General features: G+C 43.0%; 1 protein-coding gene across 7 annotated transcripts in view; it reads left to right on the top strand.

The window, feature by feature from the left end:
- Positions 1–16,231, top strand: part of FRYL (FRY like transcription coactivator) — a 352,830-nt gene that overhangs the window by 39,422 nt on the left and 297,177 nt on the right. For 4 of the 7 annotated variants that reach the window (XM_074992745.1, XM_074992739.1, XM_074992740.1 and 1 more), the window contains exon 1: positions 11,449–11,647. The exons of the other annotated variants lie outside the window; for them this stretch is intronic. In XM_074992745.1, the coding sequence (XP_074848846.1) occupies positions 11,449–11,647 (199 nt within the window). Of the gene's footprint in view, positions 1–11,448; positions 11,648–16,231 lie in introns of those variants that run through there. 7 annotated transcript variants of the gene reach the window in all.

Genomic DNA, 16,231 nt, shown 5'->3' with positions numbered 1-16,231 from the left:
GACAGATCCACTTCTTCAGATCTCGAGATAACATGAAATATGTTGTTAATTAAGTATAGTGGTGTTTTCTTTTTCTTTGCGCTCTTTTTTGAAGATCCCTTTGCCCCGAAGCTTTCGGAATGGTTTGTGCTGAGAAGTTTCCTACTCCAGAATATTTGCTTAGTTTTAGACACGTATTCATCAGCTCTTTTCTCCTTTAATTTCTCCTTCCTCACTGACTGTTAATGTAAAAGTTTGTTTCAGAATGGGAGAGCTAATAACCTTTGTTTCGTATCTTCTAATGAAGCTGCACCACAGATGCAGTTCTTCCACGCTGCCTGTTGGGGACACAAGTGTTCTTGCTTCTGGTGGTTTTTATCCATTAGCATTGTGCCTTGTTTTTTCTCTCTCTTGCCCTCTTATTTCACTAAAACATACTAAACAGTAAAATTATTACTCTTCACGTCCAGCTGTTTACTGTAGATGTAATAACACTGTTGTTTTATAGACTCTTACATTCTTAACATCCCCTCTGCCATCCCTTTATAGAAGGGACACCCTCATACTCTTATGTTACAGTCTACTTTTTGCATCTCCTGACTTTTTTCTTAATCCAAAGAAAACAAAAATATTAACAAAACTGTATTTTTCTAAGACCCTTTAAAAAGATATCAAGTGCATTTTCCCACATAGATACATTACTGTTTAAATCCTAATCTGTGAATTTTAGTGACAATACCTATTAAAAACTAAAAGTTGCAACAGGGGTAGACTAAGTTCTTTTGTGTGATATTAGAGGATATTAATTTGCAGGGCTGGGACTCTGTGAACAGCATCTAGTTATGTCATGAATGTTACTACAGTATAAAATATATACAAAACTAAGAATAAAATGTCATTGTATAAAATTTGTGACTTGTGATTATTTATGATGCTGGTGGAGGTAAAATGGGGAAATTTGTGAAAACTACTGTGGCCTATAATTTATTAACTTGCTATTAATTTTTTCACTATAACACATTTTGGTGATCACCAAATATATTTAATTTCAGTACCTCTGAGTAGAAACACAAAAGTTGTCTTTTTTTTTTTTTTTTTTTTTTTTAGATCAGATGTTTGTTCTAGCAGTGAGTGTTTAATACAGTAAACACCAGTTTTACATGTTTTTGACATATGCATTAATTGTATTAAGTTGAATGTCGAAATCCCGAGCTTCAGCTACCTGCTTCCTCAAGCGATGGAGCTGGTGTTGGAGCACTGAAAGGAGTAGGGAGCTGGGAAACTGATCAGGAGCTGCTGCACCTGACTTCCAGGGGCCGAGGGGCTTCCCTCTCCTCCCCCACCATCTTCCTCCTCTGAGCTCTGTTTTGGAGCCAGGTAACTGGCACCTGGGGGCTTGGAAATTTGAGGTATGTTGGGTGGAGGGGAGGTTTGCAAGGAACACATCTCCCATGTAACTTGAGGTTCTATGGAACAGGATAAATGAAATTTATAATTTCCCCCCCTTGAATACCTGATTCGGAAACGTTCACATTACTTTGGGTAGGTCTAGTATCCTGAATGTAGTGGAATCTACTGCTAAAAAGGTAAAATCATCTCGGCTTTGATAAAGCAATGTGCTCCATGTATAGTCAGATTCATCAGCACAAAAATCCATTTTTACAAAGTAGGGCTTGATTTACACTGTACATTGAGAACATTTATCAGAGCTGTAGACAAGTTAGTCTGTATCATTTAAAAACAAGACGACCTGACGAAGTGGGTCTTTGCCCACCAGAGCTTATGCTCCAAAGTATCTGTTAGTCTGTAAGGTGCCACATGACTTGTTGTTACTGAGACCATTGTTACAACTCAGTACCATTTGTAAAGCACTTTTTAAGCAGATGGTATACTGTAATTACATTTGTCAGTATACGTCTCCTCTTCCTAGCTGTCTAAAGCAGAAATTAGGGATAGGGTTACTGAGAATTATGGGGAAGAATAAAACAAAGGGATACTGTGTGGGTGTTTTTTTTTTTTGTTTTTTGTTTTTTTAAATCTTAGTGGTTTTATCAAATGAAGGGTTAAAATAAACCTTCCAAGAATGGTTTTTATTTTGTATGAAGACACAAGCACTGAAATTTAATTAAAAATCTTTCCCACTCAAGAGAAATGAGTGAAGTAAACTTTCTTTTTTGGAACAGGGATTTTCTTCTTGTACATCTGTACATTGCTTAGCATTCTACAGTCCTGACCTTGATTTGAGGCCTCTTAAGTGTCCCTTTTGATACATATCGTAGGCATTGACTTTTCTGTAATTAGTACTTAGTCTGTTCATACGTTAATTTATTGTACAAATCGTGTTAATTATCCAAAGTTATGAATGTTATAAGGGAAAATAGGAAGATGCTGGCAACTTTTAACTGATTTTTTTCATACATACTTCATAGGATTATACGCAGAAGAATTTACTTGACCTGATGATGTTTTTATTTTTAATCTGTATAAGAAAGAGAGAACCCAATCATTTGTTCAAGTCCATATCTGTTAGATAAAGCAAGCTAGGACGACAATGAAGCGGAGCGAAGTCAAACTTTTGAACTTCAAGGGCTCAGTCCTACAAACTCCTCTCGGCGTTTCTTAAGGCTTCTGCGTGTGTGTGATAGTTTCAGGATCAGGCTGAAGATGTACAGTAGCCCTTGTATTTTGCATATTGGGCATATCTGCTATTGAGAAGTAGAAGATTGTGATAAATGCCTTCTTAAGCAAAATAAAATATGAAAGGACAGGTGCTTGTAATGAATCAACGTGTTGATATTAAATGTTTATTGCTGAAGTCCAGTTGACTAAACAGACCTTCTTTCTTAAATTAAATGGTACACCCATGTGTGATTCTAAGCAGTGAGTGGGAGGTAAGTCATAGTTACCAATAAATCCCTGTCTTCGTAATTTCTTTGAACAAGACCTGCTGATTGCCTCTGAACATTTGGAACTCTCTGCTCTTAGTAGACCACATACTAAGCTGGATTGATGATTTGGTCTGTCAAAGCATAGCCATGTTTATATGCTTTGTTTCACAGGGCTGCAGTGAAACTTGGATCCTAGATTGTCAGTAATTTCTCTAGGGAGCCTCTATTAAATCTGTTTTCTTCCAATCTGAATTAGTATGTTAATGCCAACAGTTTATGTATTTTTTGTAGTGTTCATAATGAAGTATGGGATAGGGATTTCAGCTAAATTCTGGTACTGCTTTGTTGTTTTCAGTGTGATGACAAAGTAGTACACTAGAACCTTCCCAGTCTAGGTCTCTGATATGGGAACATGCATGGTTTGGGCCCTGGCAAGGAGGAAGTGCTTCTGTGTGTTTGCTGTTCTCTGCTTCTCCCTTCTGCTGCTGGCAGAATGGCAGAGCAGTGACACACTTCTCTGGATGCTCTTCCTCCATAGCTCCCATAGCAGAGAGGGGAAGGAGCCACATATGTCCCTGGGTGCAGGGCACCACATGAGCGCCACATCCCCTTCCCCCACATACCCAAATCAAGCAGTATCCTTAGTGGCCTGGAAAATGCAGTGATCTGTGGCACACCTTGTTTCCTAGGGTTGCTGGTTTAGAGACAGAGATGCATATTAAATGTTGATCACCTCTACCAAAACAACAGCTGTAAATCTTACCTGCTTGCATTAGTGATGAAAGTTGTTTCCTGCTTGCATCCCAGTGCACTGGGTTTTAAAAAAGAAAACAAGACTATATTTGGGGAAAGTAGCTTGGAGATAAGAAGTTGGGAGGATGTTGTGTGAAAGGCCTAGGGATTGTTGGGGGATGTTGTTGAGAGAACAGAGGTCTGGTGACAGGATGATCAGAGTATTGCTCAAATAAGAGGGTTGAAAATTGCAAAATGAAGTCGGACGCTTTGAAATACTCAAGAACTTGTACTGGATATAGGAAAGGCATTGCACTCCAATATGTAACCTCAAGATAAGAATTGTTGTTTCTTAGGTACTTGAAACCTAAAATGTTTTAATTATTTTGGCTGGCACTGTCTTGAACAGGATGTATTTTATTAAATGATACAGTTGATATAGCTCTTTTTCTTTTTAACCCAACTTCTCAAATGTCTTGCCATTTATATTTTCCCTTGTGTTTCCATTCCGTGTGGTATTAAAATAATGCAAAAAACTTTCAAATGCAAAAGTGAGTAAAGTGAAAGTAACTGAGGCAGTGTTTTGGAGAAATTTGAATCCTGTTTCGCCCCCCCCCCTCCCCCCCCCCCAAACAAAAAAAAAAAAAAAAAAAAAAAAAAAGCTACCTGCAATTTTAGTGGACTTATTGTACAGCTCACTGATACAGCTTCTTTCAAAGATTTTATGTAAAGAGTTAAACATTAGATCATTCAAATAACTTCAGAAAGATAAGTAAAACTCTGGTGAAAATGTTAGGTTATTTTGAATCATTAATATTACCTCAATTGTTTACATATAATGTGACAAATTTAAAAAGTGGTTATTTGTATTATTGTAATAGAAGCTCAACATCATTGTACTATACTAAAGACTGTTTGTAGGCTGCTTTTGTGCATTTGTATCTTTACGTGATGTAGTTAAACTAATTACCTGATACTGCTAATTGGAACAAGTAGAAAATTTAATTTAATATTTTGGAAATTAATTATGCACTATAATTTTAAATAACTTTGTGCTCAACATTAAGGTCTTTGAAAGTAATTAATGCTTTGGAAAACATTGGGAATGTTCCTTTTAAGTATCACATCATGCCACCTGGATAATGGCTCAAAATAATATATAGGAGAAATATATTTCTCTGAGTGCACTTCATAAAGTTATATTGTCAGTTTATGATTTTCTTTTTAATTGAATCTAGGGCATGCTGTACACGAGGAAGTTAGGTCAAACTTAGTGACTTAGGTCAATTTTTTTTTCTAAGCCATCAGTCTACACTCCCAGGGTCCATTCCAATGACTTTAAGGGCTTCTAAGGTCAACTTTTTTACTCCTGATTTTCACGAGGAGTGAAGAAACAAAAGTTTGACACTGTGTAGATTTAAGCACAAGGGCTTGATTTAAGCACAGCTGGCAGTGTGTCACTTTGCTTGTTAGGCTCAGTGAGACAGATAAACAGCTGATTACAATGACATATAAGGCACCAATGGATGGAGGGAGGTGACGGGATAGGAGTTCTCGAGCCCCTGGAAGATGCTAGTAGCAAGGCATAATGAGCACACACTAAGCCAGTAGTCTAAAAGATCACATAAGTGCTTGGCCTGTGGCTCAGGTTTATATGTGAATACAAAGGTGTTATCCTTTAGGTTAAATTCCAATTCCAGGTCTTTAGGAATGATAGCTGCTACTCCCAATAGGTTTTTCTGTAGGTACATTCCTATATGGCCATGAGAAAAAATAACAATTGTCAGTGCATATATTAGCAATAATATACAATTATCTATGCTTCCCCTTTCTGGGCTCAGATTGGCATCTGTGAAGGGTAGGCACCAACACTCATGCTGACATGTTAACACCTTTTCCTGAATTTAGGCTGTTGTTTGAGGAACTGTTATCTCTCCCGTAACTGGGGAGCAGATTTCTAGGCCCCTGTTCTGTGAGTTTTGGGTCTATAATTCAAGATAAATCCAAATGACTGCTTTTACTCCCAAGGTTATATTGTCTCAGGTCTTGTTTTATGCCTAGTTACACAAACAAAGGCTTGTTTTGCTCTCTCTGCCATGCCTTGTCCAATTGGGCACCAGGCCTTCAGGCCTGCTTTGTCTAGGCTTATGTTACAGATTCTGAACAGAAACTGTAGCCAGGTAGTATATTGCATAGTATATTATGAGGATCTTGGCCATTTAAGGTGTAATGCCAAATTTGACCTGGCCTGGTTGAGGTTAGAGTAGTACAGAAATTGTGAAGTTCAGCATTCTTGGTCTCCTAAATGCATGCTGCAGTGCCCCAGTGTGACCACTCTGTCCAGCACTTTCAGCTGCATTGCTTTCCAGGTATGCAGGAAACAGCCTGGAAAAGTTTGAATTTCATTTCCTCTTTGGTCAGCATGGCAAGTGGAGCAGAGAGCACATTTCAGCAGCACATCTGGCCATGAATTCCCAGGATTGCAGAGCTCCAGCATGTAGCATGAAGGAGATTTAGGACCATATTGCTGTGTGGGGAGATGAAGCTGTGCTGGCAGAACTACAAAGAAATGCAGATATCTGTGCCAAGATCTCGCAGGTCATGGTGGAAAAAGGGTTCTGCAGGCACACCCAGCTGTGCTATGGGAAAATAAAGGAGGTCATGTAGGTATGCCAAAAGACAAAGGAAGCAAATGGATGTTCTGGGTCATCTCAGCAAATATGCTGCTTCTGTGATCAGCTGCATATGATTGTAGGGGGGAAACCTAACCACTATCCTAAAGGGATGCAGCTGAGAGCAGAAGGCTGATTATTCCTCCACCTGCAATGGCAATAAGCCTCTTGCCATTGCTTACCCATGTCCAAAGTTCATGAACTTTACTGTCTTATGAATACAAATAATTAAGTTCACCAAACCAGTGCCTCAATTGCTTGTGTTGTCTGGGATGATGAGAGGGGATTGGGTTTGCAGGATTTTCAGACCAGCACATGTCATACCAGTCACCTCCTTATGAATAACAAACATAACTGTCATGTCCCTGTCTGGTCATTCATAAAGCTGTTTTTTCAAATCCTTCCTGATTAGCAATGCCCCTTGCTTTTCTCTCCTTACTGCTTTTATGTCTGGCTGCTCCTCATTAGTGACCAGGTGATCTGCCTCAGCCCTCCAGCTTGGCATAACATTTTCCCCCGTACTCTCGCATAAGTTATGGCGTACAAAGGAAGCTGACACCACAATGGTAATGTTGCTTTTGCTGAGGGCTGAGTCAGGAGTACTTTCCAAACCTGTCTTTGAAATGGCCAAATGCTCAGTCTGTTGCCACTCTGCACTTGCTTGGCCCATAGTTGAACTACTCCTTACTGCAGGCTAAGTTGCCTGTGTATGGCTTCATGAGTCAAGGGAGCAAGGGGTAAGCTGGATCGCTCAGGATCGCTACTGACATCTCCATGTCTCTAATAGTGATTTTCTGGTCTGGGAAGAAAACTCCATTCTGCAGCTTTCTGAACAGACCAGAGTTCCTAAAGAAGTACATGTCACACCTTTGCTCACCATCCCGTGTTGGTGAAACAGCCCTTGTGATCCACCAACACCTGCAACACCATGGAAGAGTACCCCTTGTGGTTATGCACTCTGTACCAAGGTAGTCTGGTGTCAAGATAGGGATGTGTGTTCCAGTTATCATCCTGCTGCAGTTAGGGAATCTCATCATGGGAAAACCACCACCTCCTATGTCCTGCACATTTCCCATAGGTGTCGTCTTCAGTAGCAGGAAGGTATTGAGTGCCTTGGCTGCCTGGATGACAGCATAGAAAAGAGGAGCCCGGGGGTGGGAATATGATAGAGGTATATAAAATCATGACTGGTGTTGAGAAAATAAATAAGGAGAAGTTATTTACTTGTTCCCATAACATAAGTATTAGGGACCAACAAATGAAATTAATATTTAGCAGGTTTAAAACCAGTCAAAGAAGTATTCACACAGCATACAATCAACCTGTGGAACTCCTTGCCAGAGGATGCTGTAAAAACCAGGCCTTTAACAGGGTTCAACAAAACGAAAAATCAGTAAAGTAGCACTTTAAAGAGTAATGAAGGAATTTATTAGGTGGTGAGCTTTCGTGGGACAGAGTCACTTCTTCAGACTATGGTCTGAAGAACAGACTCAATATTTAAGGCACAGAGAACCAAAAATAGTAATCAAGGTTGACAAATCAGAAAAAAAAATTAACACGGTGAGCAAATCCGAGAGCAGAGGGGTGTGGAGTCAAGAATTAGATTAAGCCAAGTATGCAAAAGAGCCCCTTTAATGACCAGGGTTCAACAAAAAACTAGATAAATTGATGGGGGATAGGTTCATCAATTGGGTATTAGCCAGGGTGGATAGAAGTGGTGTCCCGAGTGGCTGTCTTCTGGAAGCTGGAAATGGGCACCAAGGAATAGCTATTTTGAAATAGAAAGCTGTTTTGAAATAAAAAGAGGCTGTTTGAAATAGTCTGTTTTAGAAATGTTATAGAGCCTATTCCAAAATTAAGCCATAGTGTGTCCAAGTCTCTATTGTCTGTAGACACTCTATTTCAAAATAGCTAAGTGTGATTGTGATTTTGAAATGTATTTTGTCTTATTTTAGAGTAACCATGCTATGTAGACGTACCCTCATCGGTCCACAGCAGATCTAAGCCCACTTAGATTCTGCCCATGGACCCCTGTCTGCTCCCTTCCTCCATATACCTCTTGTGCACTGGAGCCCCCAGTTCCTACTCCCACCAGTCCCTCTCGGAGCTTGAACAGCCACAAACTGATACCGAAATAAGACTACTTTTCTTTTTATGTTGCTACAATGAAAGTGCCTTTCTTCAAATAATCGTCTTTAGCCCACATGGTGCTGCCATTGGGAAAGGCAGTGGGGTAGACCAGACACGTCAGAGACCAATAAGTGCCATGATAGCTCAGGGCTTAGGCAAACTTTGGTGTTTGTGTTCGCAAACCTACAGAAGTACGTTTGTGTCTTGGGGGCAGCAACAGGGCTGCTGGCAAGGTGGGGGCTTTTGGGGGCCTGCCAGTGGGGCTGTTCACCTCTGAGCAGCAGTCTACTCTGGCTCACCCTGGCCACTGTTCCCAGCCTGCCAGCAGGGCTCTGTGCCCCAACTGGCTCCCACCTCTGCAGGATTCCCCCAGCCCAAGCAGGGTCTGTGGGCAGCCATCTCCCACCTCTGGGGCCATGGTCCCTGGCCTGGCCCTTTTGGTGTCCCCCTGGCTGTGTGGCTGCTGGGGAGGGTCCCTACTCCAGCTGGCTCCCCCCATGGGGCTCGCAACTGGAACTGGGCTCCCCCCCATGGGGCTCCCCCAAACCCTGCTGAGCTCCCTGTTGCGAGGCTTACTGACCTGCTCCCTGTCTTGGGACTGCCCATGGGGCTGCCCCTAGGCCTCCCCTGAGTGGATTGCCAGCAGGTCTTCCTGCCACCAGCAGGCCTCTGCTGCACTTACCACAGCTGGAGCTCTCCAGTCCAGCAAAATCCTTTGCGTTGCCAGACAAGGGATGTTGGCGGATCAGAGAATCCAGAATAAGAGAGGTCCAACCTGTATTAAAACATTATATTAAAACATTTTTAGATATTTAAAAAACACAGCTGGATGGAGATTTAAAGACAGAAACAACAAAGCTCCGCATCTTCTTCTATTTATTTAGTAGTGAAGATGTTGTATATGGGACTATTAGTGACTTAAAAAGTTTCACTGGTACTTGGACTGCACATAGAGGTCAAAAGATCACATTTCTGCACTGCCTCAGAAAAGTTGCTGACTCCTACTTTTGATATCTGAAACTAAGTTAATCAATGATTCCCCCCACCCCCCCATAGCCTCCTGCCCGTCTTTTGTCATATAATGTTCCATAGTTACTGGAACTGTCTCCTTGACAATTTGGATCTCTGCCTATGGTTCAGGTTGACCACCAAGAAATGATTTAGGTACCACCTGGATCTCCATGACTGTGTCTACCCTGGGTTTCACTAGGTTGATGATGACTTTGTATGGAGGATCAGTTGGAATCTTCAACGTGCTGAATGGTCCGATGCTCAGGTTGTGTGTGCAATTTCCATCAGTCATTATCTGCTGGTATTGTGCTTGACGTTCGACAGATCTTTATAGTACTTAGTAGTTCTTTATTCCAGCTGGAGCTCTTTGTCTTACTGTGGCACTCGAAAGTGACCTGGTTGTGCTTCTATCCTGCATTTGTTATGAAAACTACTTTTAGACGTGTGCTAAGTGACTACTATTCAGATGTGCCTTGTCACACTCCTCTCCCCAGAGGAGAATTGAAGTCCAGCATCTCATCATGAGACAACTGGGGAGAATAAGACATGATTAATCAATTATTAGGAGTAGGATGCAGATTTGGGAACTGTGCATGAAATGGAATCCCAATGTGCAAAAACTAAATGCGTGACAGCATTTAAATTGGGAGGTGACATCCAGTTGGGATGATCCCAGAGCAGTACAGAGCATGCAAGTAAGCACATAGGGTGACCCCAATAGTCACCAAATCAATGTGGGTTACCAGTGGACAAACATGTCAAGCACTAGTGGGAATCATTTTGAAATGGGGATACATGCACACCTACTTTGCAGGTAGACTCATTCCACATTTCTGTAAAATCACTTTTTCAAGTGGATTTAGTAAAGCATATTAACAGATCAGGTGATTTTATCAAAAATATTTTTGTGTACACATGGCAATTTAATGTGAAGTAACTCAAGGTAAAGTGCAACAGATTCCAAGTATAGGTAAGCCCTTTGTTTTAGTAGCTTGATAACATCTGTAAAATCAGTTACAATATTGTGAAACTTAGAACTCAGTATTTTATTTATGGCTATTCTGTATGATTTATTATTTGTGCATTTATGTAAGGGCTGGATTTCAACAGGTACTCAGGAGAAAAGAGTTTTTAAGAAGAGAATGCATTATAAAATAGCTTTGTGTACTTGAAAATAGAACTTTCATGGGGTGGATAATTTTGTTACTGTCTGAAAATACGGCTTATATCCTGAGCTGCTTTTTGTTGGAAAATATGCTCCTACCAGTGTCTGATCATGAACAGACATTCAAAACAAGGAGTAATGTACAAATAATTCTTGCATGCTGTGATATCTTCCTCATAGTCACAGATGGAGAAAGAAATTACTTTGTGTACTTATAGATCTCTATTTTTGTATTAAGTAGTTTTTGTTTGCTTATGTCTTTAAGAATTTGCTGACTTTATTCACAAATGTAAAAAAGGTGTGGAACAGACTTTTTTGTGCAGTAGCGTAATAAAATATTAATTTACACTGAATAGCTGTACAAGAATGTAATTAAAGCATGGAATATTTTAGTTGTTTAGTAATTCTGTTGGTAAGGCTTGGGAATGGGTTTCTAAATGATAACACTTATCTGAGAATGCAGATGTGTATACGCCTCCCTGTGCACTTAATTGAAATGAGGAGCTAATAAACTGTCAAAATAAATTTGCATTTATATATAGGCTTTATCACAATTTTACTTAAAATCACCATATTGCTAAATTTATTACTTTGTGTTTTGGTGGCAGTTGATCAACTCATGTATATTCCAGTAACTTAATTGCTTATTTGATTTTGTTATCAGTCTGTACAGCATGTGTATTTGAAATCACCCTCCCGGCAGTTGACCTGCTGGTGTTTGGCACCACCCAAGTTCAACATGACATCATTGTGTAAAATAGCTGAAGTAGTCCACCTTACTGATTCTTCAAGGAAGTTTGTACAAGCACCTGGGTGTGTGCTTTATGTAGTTAGTTTAGTCAGTGTTGGGAAAGGAGACGGAACAAAAAAAATGGAGTTTTTAAAAAAAGTTGTTCCTACTGTTGTTTCTGGAGATGTGGTACTGGATATTGGAAAAACTATTGAAAGTTCCCCAAGGCTTTTGAGGATGAGACGTGTCAGCCTGTTTTCATTAGGGCAGACTATAGATGAAGAAGATGAAACAAATTGTTCGCCTTCAAATTACAGCATGTGTCAACATCATCAATTTGGTAAAGTAAAACATCATTAACTATTGTAAACTTTTTCTTGGATTTGATAAATTAGTCTGATTTGTTGTTGAATATTAGAAAAGGTTTTTTTTTTTTCCTCATATGATTGTGGAATTTTTCTTCTGGTTTACAGTCCTCTACAATTTCAGAAGTGTTTGAACCATTTGTTCATCTTTTGTGAAATTATTTAAAGCAATATAATTAAGGTGTTTTGTTTGTATATTATGTGTGTGTATAAGTGTGTAGTTTTTTAATTTAAGATAAACATCCATTTTCAAAAGATGGTTTCAGATAATAAAATGTAATCCTGATCCTGCGCTGGGACATGCATAGGAGTCCCATGGATTTCAGTAGGGTGCTGCATGGGTGTCGGGGGTCAGGGTAGATGGTTCTAAGTGTAGAATAAGAACTTGGGTCATTTTATACCACCCTTGGAAATTTCAGCAGTATGAAAAAACAGAGAGCAGAAAGCTCTCTCACAAGGTATTTAAAAAAAAAACAAACTTTGTCCATGAATATCGTGGACTATTTCAAAAATTTTTAAAAACATTGATCATTTACAATGTACTGATTTTTCTGTTTTGCATAGAATGGGGTACTTAATTCTGTACCTTTAAAGTTCAGTCATATTTATTTTACATCTTTTTGAAAGCTAAACAAATTATGTTCATAACGCTAAGAAGATTTTCTATTATATGTGCAACATCTTGATCAGTGCTTAAATATTATGCTTTTTTGAAAGAGGTGCAGTTAGTTTACTTAACTGTTTCAAAGAGTTTTAGAGGAGCGTGTGGTAGAAGATACAGTTTTGCTTTTAGCTTTGGAGGGAAATAAAGGGGCTTGATGATGCTATCTAAAGTTCTAATTGTATAGGACCCAGCTGGTTATCTCTTACTCAGCTTCCCCCCCACCCCTGCCCTGTCGTGGCAGTTGCAATCAGCTGGAGTACTCTGCTGTTTATCCCCTTGAGTTGAATATCTAGGGGTTGCAATACCCTCTGATTGGAAAGTTCTGTGCCCTGAAATTCACCTTCAAGGACTGTTCTCCTCTCCCCACAGAATCTTTGTCAAAGTGTAGACTGCTGGTTTGACTTGGTTTTAAAAAAGTCAGTGCATGGAAACCAGGAAGCAGATTTGTTTTTGTTGGCCAAACTGAAAGTCTGTAATACATTTTGAATATACTGCTTGCTGCATATGTAAGGTCATCAACCACTGATAACTTATTGAACAGTAAAAAATCTCTTGAGGATTCCTGTTGCCAGCATGCCCAGGGATGACTCACTAGTAATTTTTTCCTTGAGTGGTGATCCTGTCGGTAGCCCTTGTGTGTGTGCATATGCTCCATGTTTCCAGGATCAGAATTATAACAGTATTTCTTCGAGTGTCCCCGGGGGTGCTCCACAATAGGTGTCGGGCTCGCCCGGCGCCGCAGATCGGAAACTTTCCAGCAGTTTCTCCTGGATCGCGCATGCGCTGGCTTGCGCCGCTCCCTTGCGCGTCCCCAGCCACGTGCGCGATCCGGTCCCCGCCAGTTCCTTCTCAACCGCCATCGGCTGCAGACGGAATCCGCTCAGGCTACGGCCAGAGTCAGCTTAGTTAGAGTTTTTTCGTGTAAATTGTTGGTTTTTTTTTCTTGGGGGGAGAGGGGGAAGAGGAAGAAATAAATATATAGTAAAAGAGAGGAGTGGAGAAGACGCAGGGACATGAAGGCCAGTAGGCCGCCTGCCGCGGCGGGCTGGGGTCCGCGAAAGGGGAACAGGCACGAATCTAGTGCTAAGTACCCTATTAACAGCTCAAAAGACTCACCGCGATGTCCTCTTCAGGATTCAAAAAGTGTGAGTCCTGCCGTGAAGCTATGCCGGCCTCCAATGGGCATAGTCAATGCATCGGTTGCCTGGGGGAATCACACGTTACCCAGAAGCGTTCCCATTGTGCTAAGCTCTCAGCCAGGGCCAGGAAAGACGGAAAAATGCGGTTGAAATTGCTGTTGTTTGATAAGGCTCTCCAGCCCGACGTGCTGGAGAGGCCTCAACCGGAGGGACCCCCTGGGCTCCATAAAAGGAAGGTGGCTTCCCTCACCCCCTTGGTGCAGAAACGGAGGAAGTTCTCTCCAGCCCTATCCCTGCTGGCGGTCACAGCGAGTGGGACGGGCATAGCACACAGCCCCCAGCCGCATACCCAAACAAGCGGCAGCACAGCAGCGCACGTGGCAGAGGCTGAGCCTCTGATTACTAAACAGCCGGCACACGCAGCGCTTGGAGCGGCGGCCAGGCAAGCGCCGGAACCAGCGGCACCGACCCCTGTGGCACCAGCGGCGCAGGGCCAACAGGCATGCAGCCTGCAGGCACCGGAGGACATTATCCGTGCAGCACCGCAGCTGAGCATGCTGAGCGCGGCGCCGACAGCGGGGCCGAGATCCCTGGCACGGGAGTGGGCAGTGCCAGCCCCGCAGGGGAGGGGAAAAGCAAGAGTAAAAACCCAGCACCGCAGCCCCTCTCTGGACAGGGCTGCAATGCTACTGTCAACAATCCCTCCCCTAATGCTGCGCACGCCACCCAGAAGATCTGGGTCTCTTCCAGCCTATCCAGAGCCGCCTCCTCCGTTTCTCCAACCAGTGTCACCATGGCTTGGGCCACCTTCGCCCTTTCTGGGATTGGATCCCTTGGAGTACTATCACAAACCAGTTTCACCACTGTCTGAATCATCGCGGAGATCTTGCTCTCCCAGACATTGGGGGTATGCACCCCGAGAGTGGTCCAGGTCTCCATCCCTGGACCCGTGCCCATGCTGCCATGGTCACTCTTACCATGCTGGACACAGACAGCCCAGGCATACACTTAGGGGCAGGTCCCCCCCCCTCCCCCCGGTGGTCCAATATCCCCGTGGACACTCCCGGCCGGGGACGGAAACACAGCTGTCTCAAGGGGAGTTAATTTTGGAACCCCGAGACTTTCCTTCGCAAGCCTCTAGTGAGCGGGTGTACCATCAACCGCAGGAACCTGAGAGTTCGAGGGAGGCTTACCCTAGTGGTTCTTCCTTGTCCTCCCCCGACGAGGCTACGGCCCCCGGGGACGTTGCTCCCCCGGACGACCTCAAACAGTTTCAGGAGCTGTTTAAAAGGGTGGCTTTCACGCAAGGCATCCAAACAACAGAGGTACAGGAGAAGCATCACAAACTCCTCAAAAATCTGAGACCCCCGGCTTCATCCAAAATCGCTATCCTGCTCGACGAAGTCATCATGGAGTCACCACCACCATGTGGCAGGCCCCGGCTTCCGCTCCACCTATAAACAAGAGAGAAGGTAAGAAATATTTCGTCCCGGCGAAGGGCATGGAGTTCCTCTTTAGTCACCCACAGCCAAATTCATTGGTGGTAGAATCGTCTCAGCAGAGATCAAAGACTTCTCAGTGCAAATCGGGGGGTTCAGACAAAGATGCCAACAAGCTAGAGCTATTTGGCAGAAAGGTATATTCCTCCTCCACCCTGCTGTTGAGAGTGGCAAATTATGCAGCACATCTAGCGAACCATAATTTTGACAATTACTCCAGGCTTACTTCTCTCATGGATTCGCTTCCGGAAGATAAGAAGCCGGTGTTGAAGGCGATTGTGCAAGAGGGCTACGCGGCTTCGAGGACAGGAGTCCAGATCGCCCTAGATGTGGCGGACACGGCGTCACGCTTAACGGCTACAGCAGTGGTCATGCGCAGAGAATCCTGGCTTCAGACATCGGGTATCCCGAGGGATCTGCAGGCGAAGATTGTTGATCTCCCCTTTGACACGCAGAAGTTGTTTGCAGATTCAACCGATTTGGTCGTTCACTCCAGTAAGGACTCCAGAGCTACACTTAGAACCCTGGGCATTTATACCCCTCCATATAGGAAGAAAAAATATTACCCTCAGCAAAGACGATACCCGTACCAACCACAGCATGCTCAGTACCAACGGGGCTACGATCAAGGGTGACATCAACAGCAGCAACAGTATAGAACTCCCAGGTGACGTTCTCAACAAAGCCGCGCATCCTTGGGGCAGGCCCAAAGGCAACAAGTTTGACGGGCAGGTCAAGGGCTGCACTATCACTACCATCGCACAATGCCATCCACAGCTAGTGTTCCATCATCGCCTTCGACCGTTTCACCCCCAGTGGCAAAAGAGCACTACAGACAAATGGGTACTGGAGATCATAGCCACGGGTTACGCGATCCCCTTCCAGTCGCTCCCCCCGCCGAAACCTCCGCCCAGGTCCCACCTCAGGGACGCTTCCCACGAGGCGAGACTCAAACAGGAGGTGGACCGTCTTATGTTCATAGGGGCAGTGGAAAGAGTGCCGGAGCGATTCCAGGGGAAGGGTTTTTATTCACGCTACTTCCTGACAGAGAAGAAGACAGGAGGCTGGAGGCCCATCTTCGGGGCCTCAACCGGTACTTGCGCAAACAGCGTTTTCGGATGATCACAGTCGCCTCTATACTCATGGCACTGGACGATGGAGATTGGTTCGCAGCCCTCGACTTACAAGATGTGTATTTTCATATAACGATCCACCCGGCACACAGACGCTTCCTCTGTTTTATGGTCGGCAAAGAGC

This window comes from Carettochelys insculpta, chromosome 4, assembly GCF_033958435.1.
Source record: "Carettochelys insculpta isolate YL-2023 chromosome 4, ASM3395843v1, whole genome shotgun sequence".
Lineage (NCBI taxonomy): Eukaryota > Metazoa > Chordata > Testudines > Carettochelyidae > Carettochelys > Carettochelys insculpta.
The sequence above is the reverse complement of the archived record's forward strand: the minus strand, read 5'-3'. Positions and strand labels throughout refer to the sequence as shown.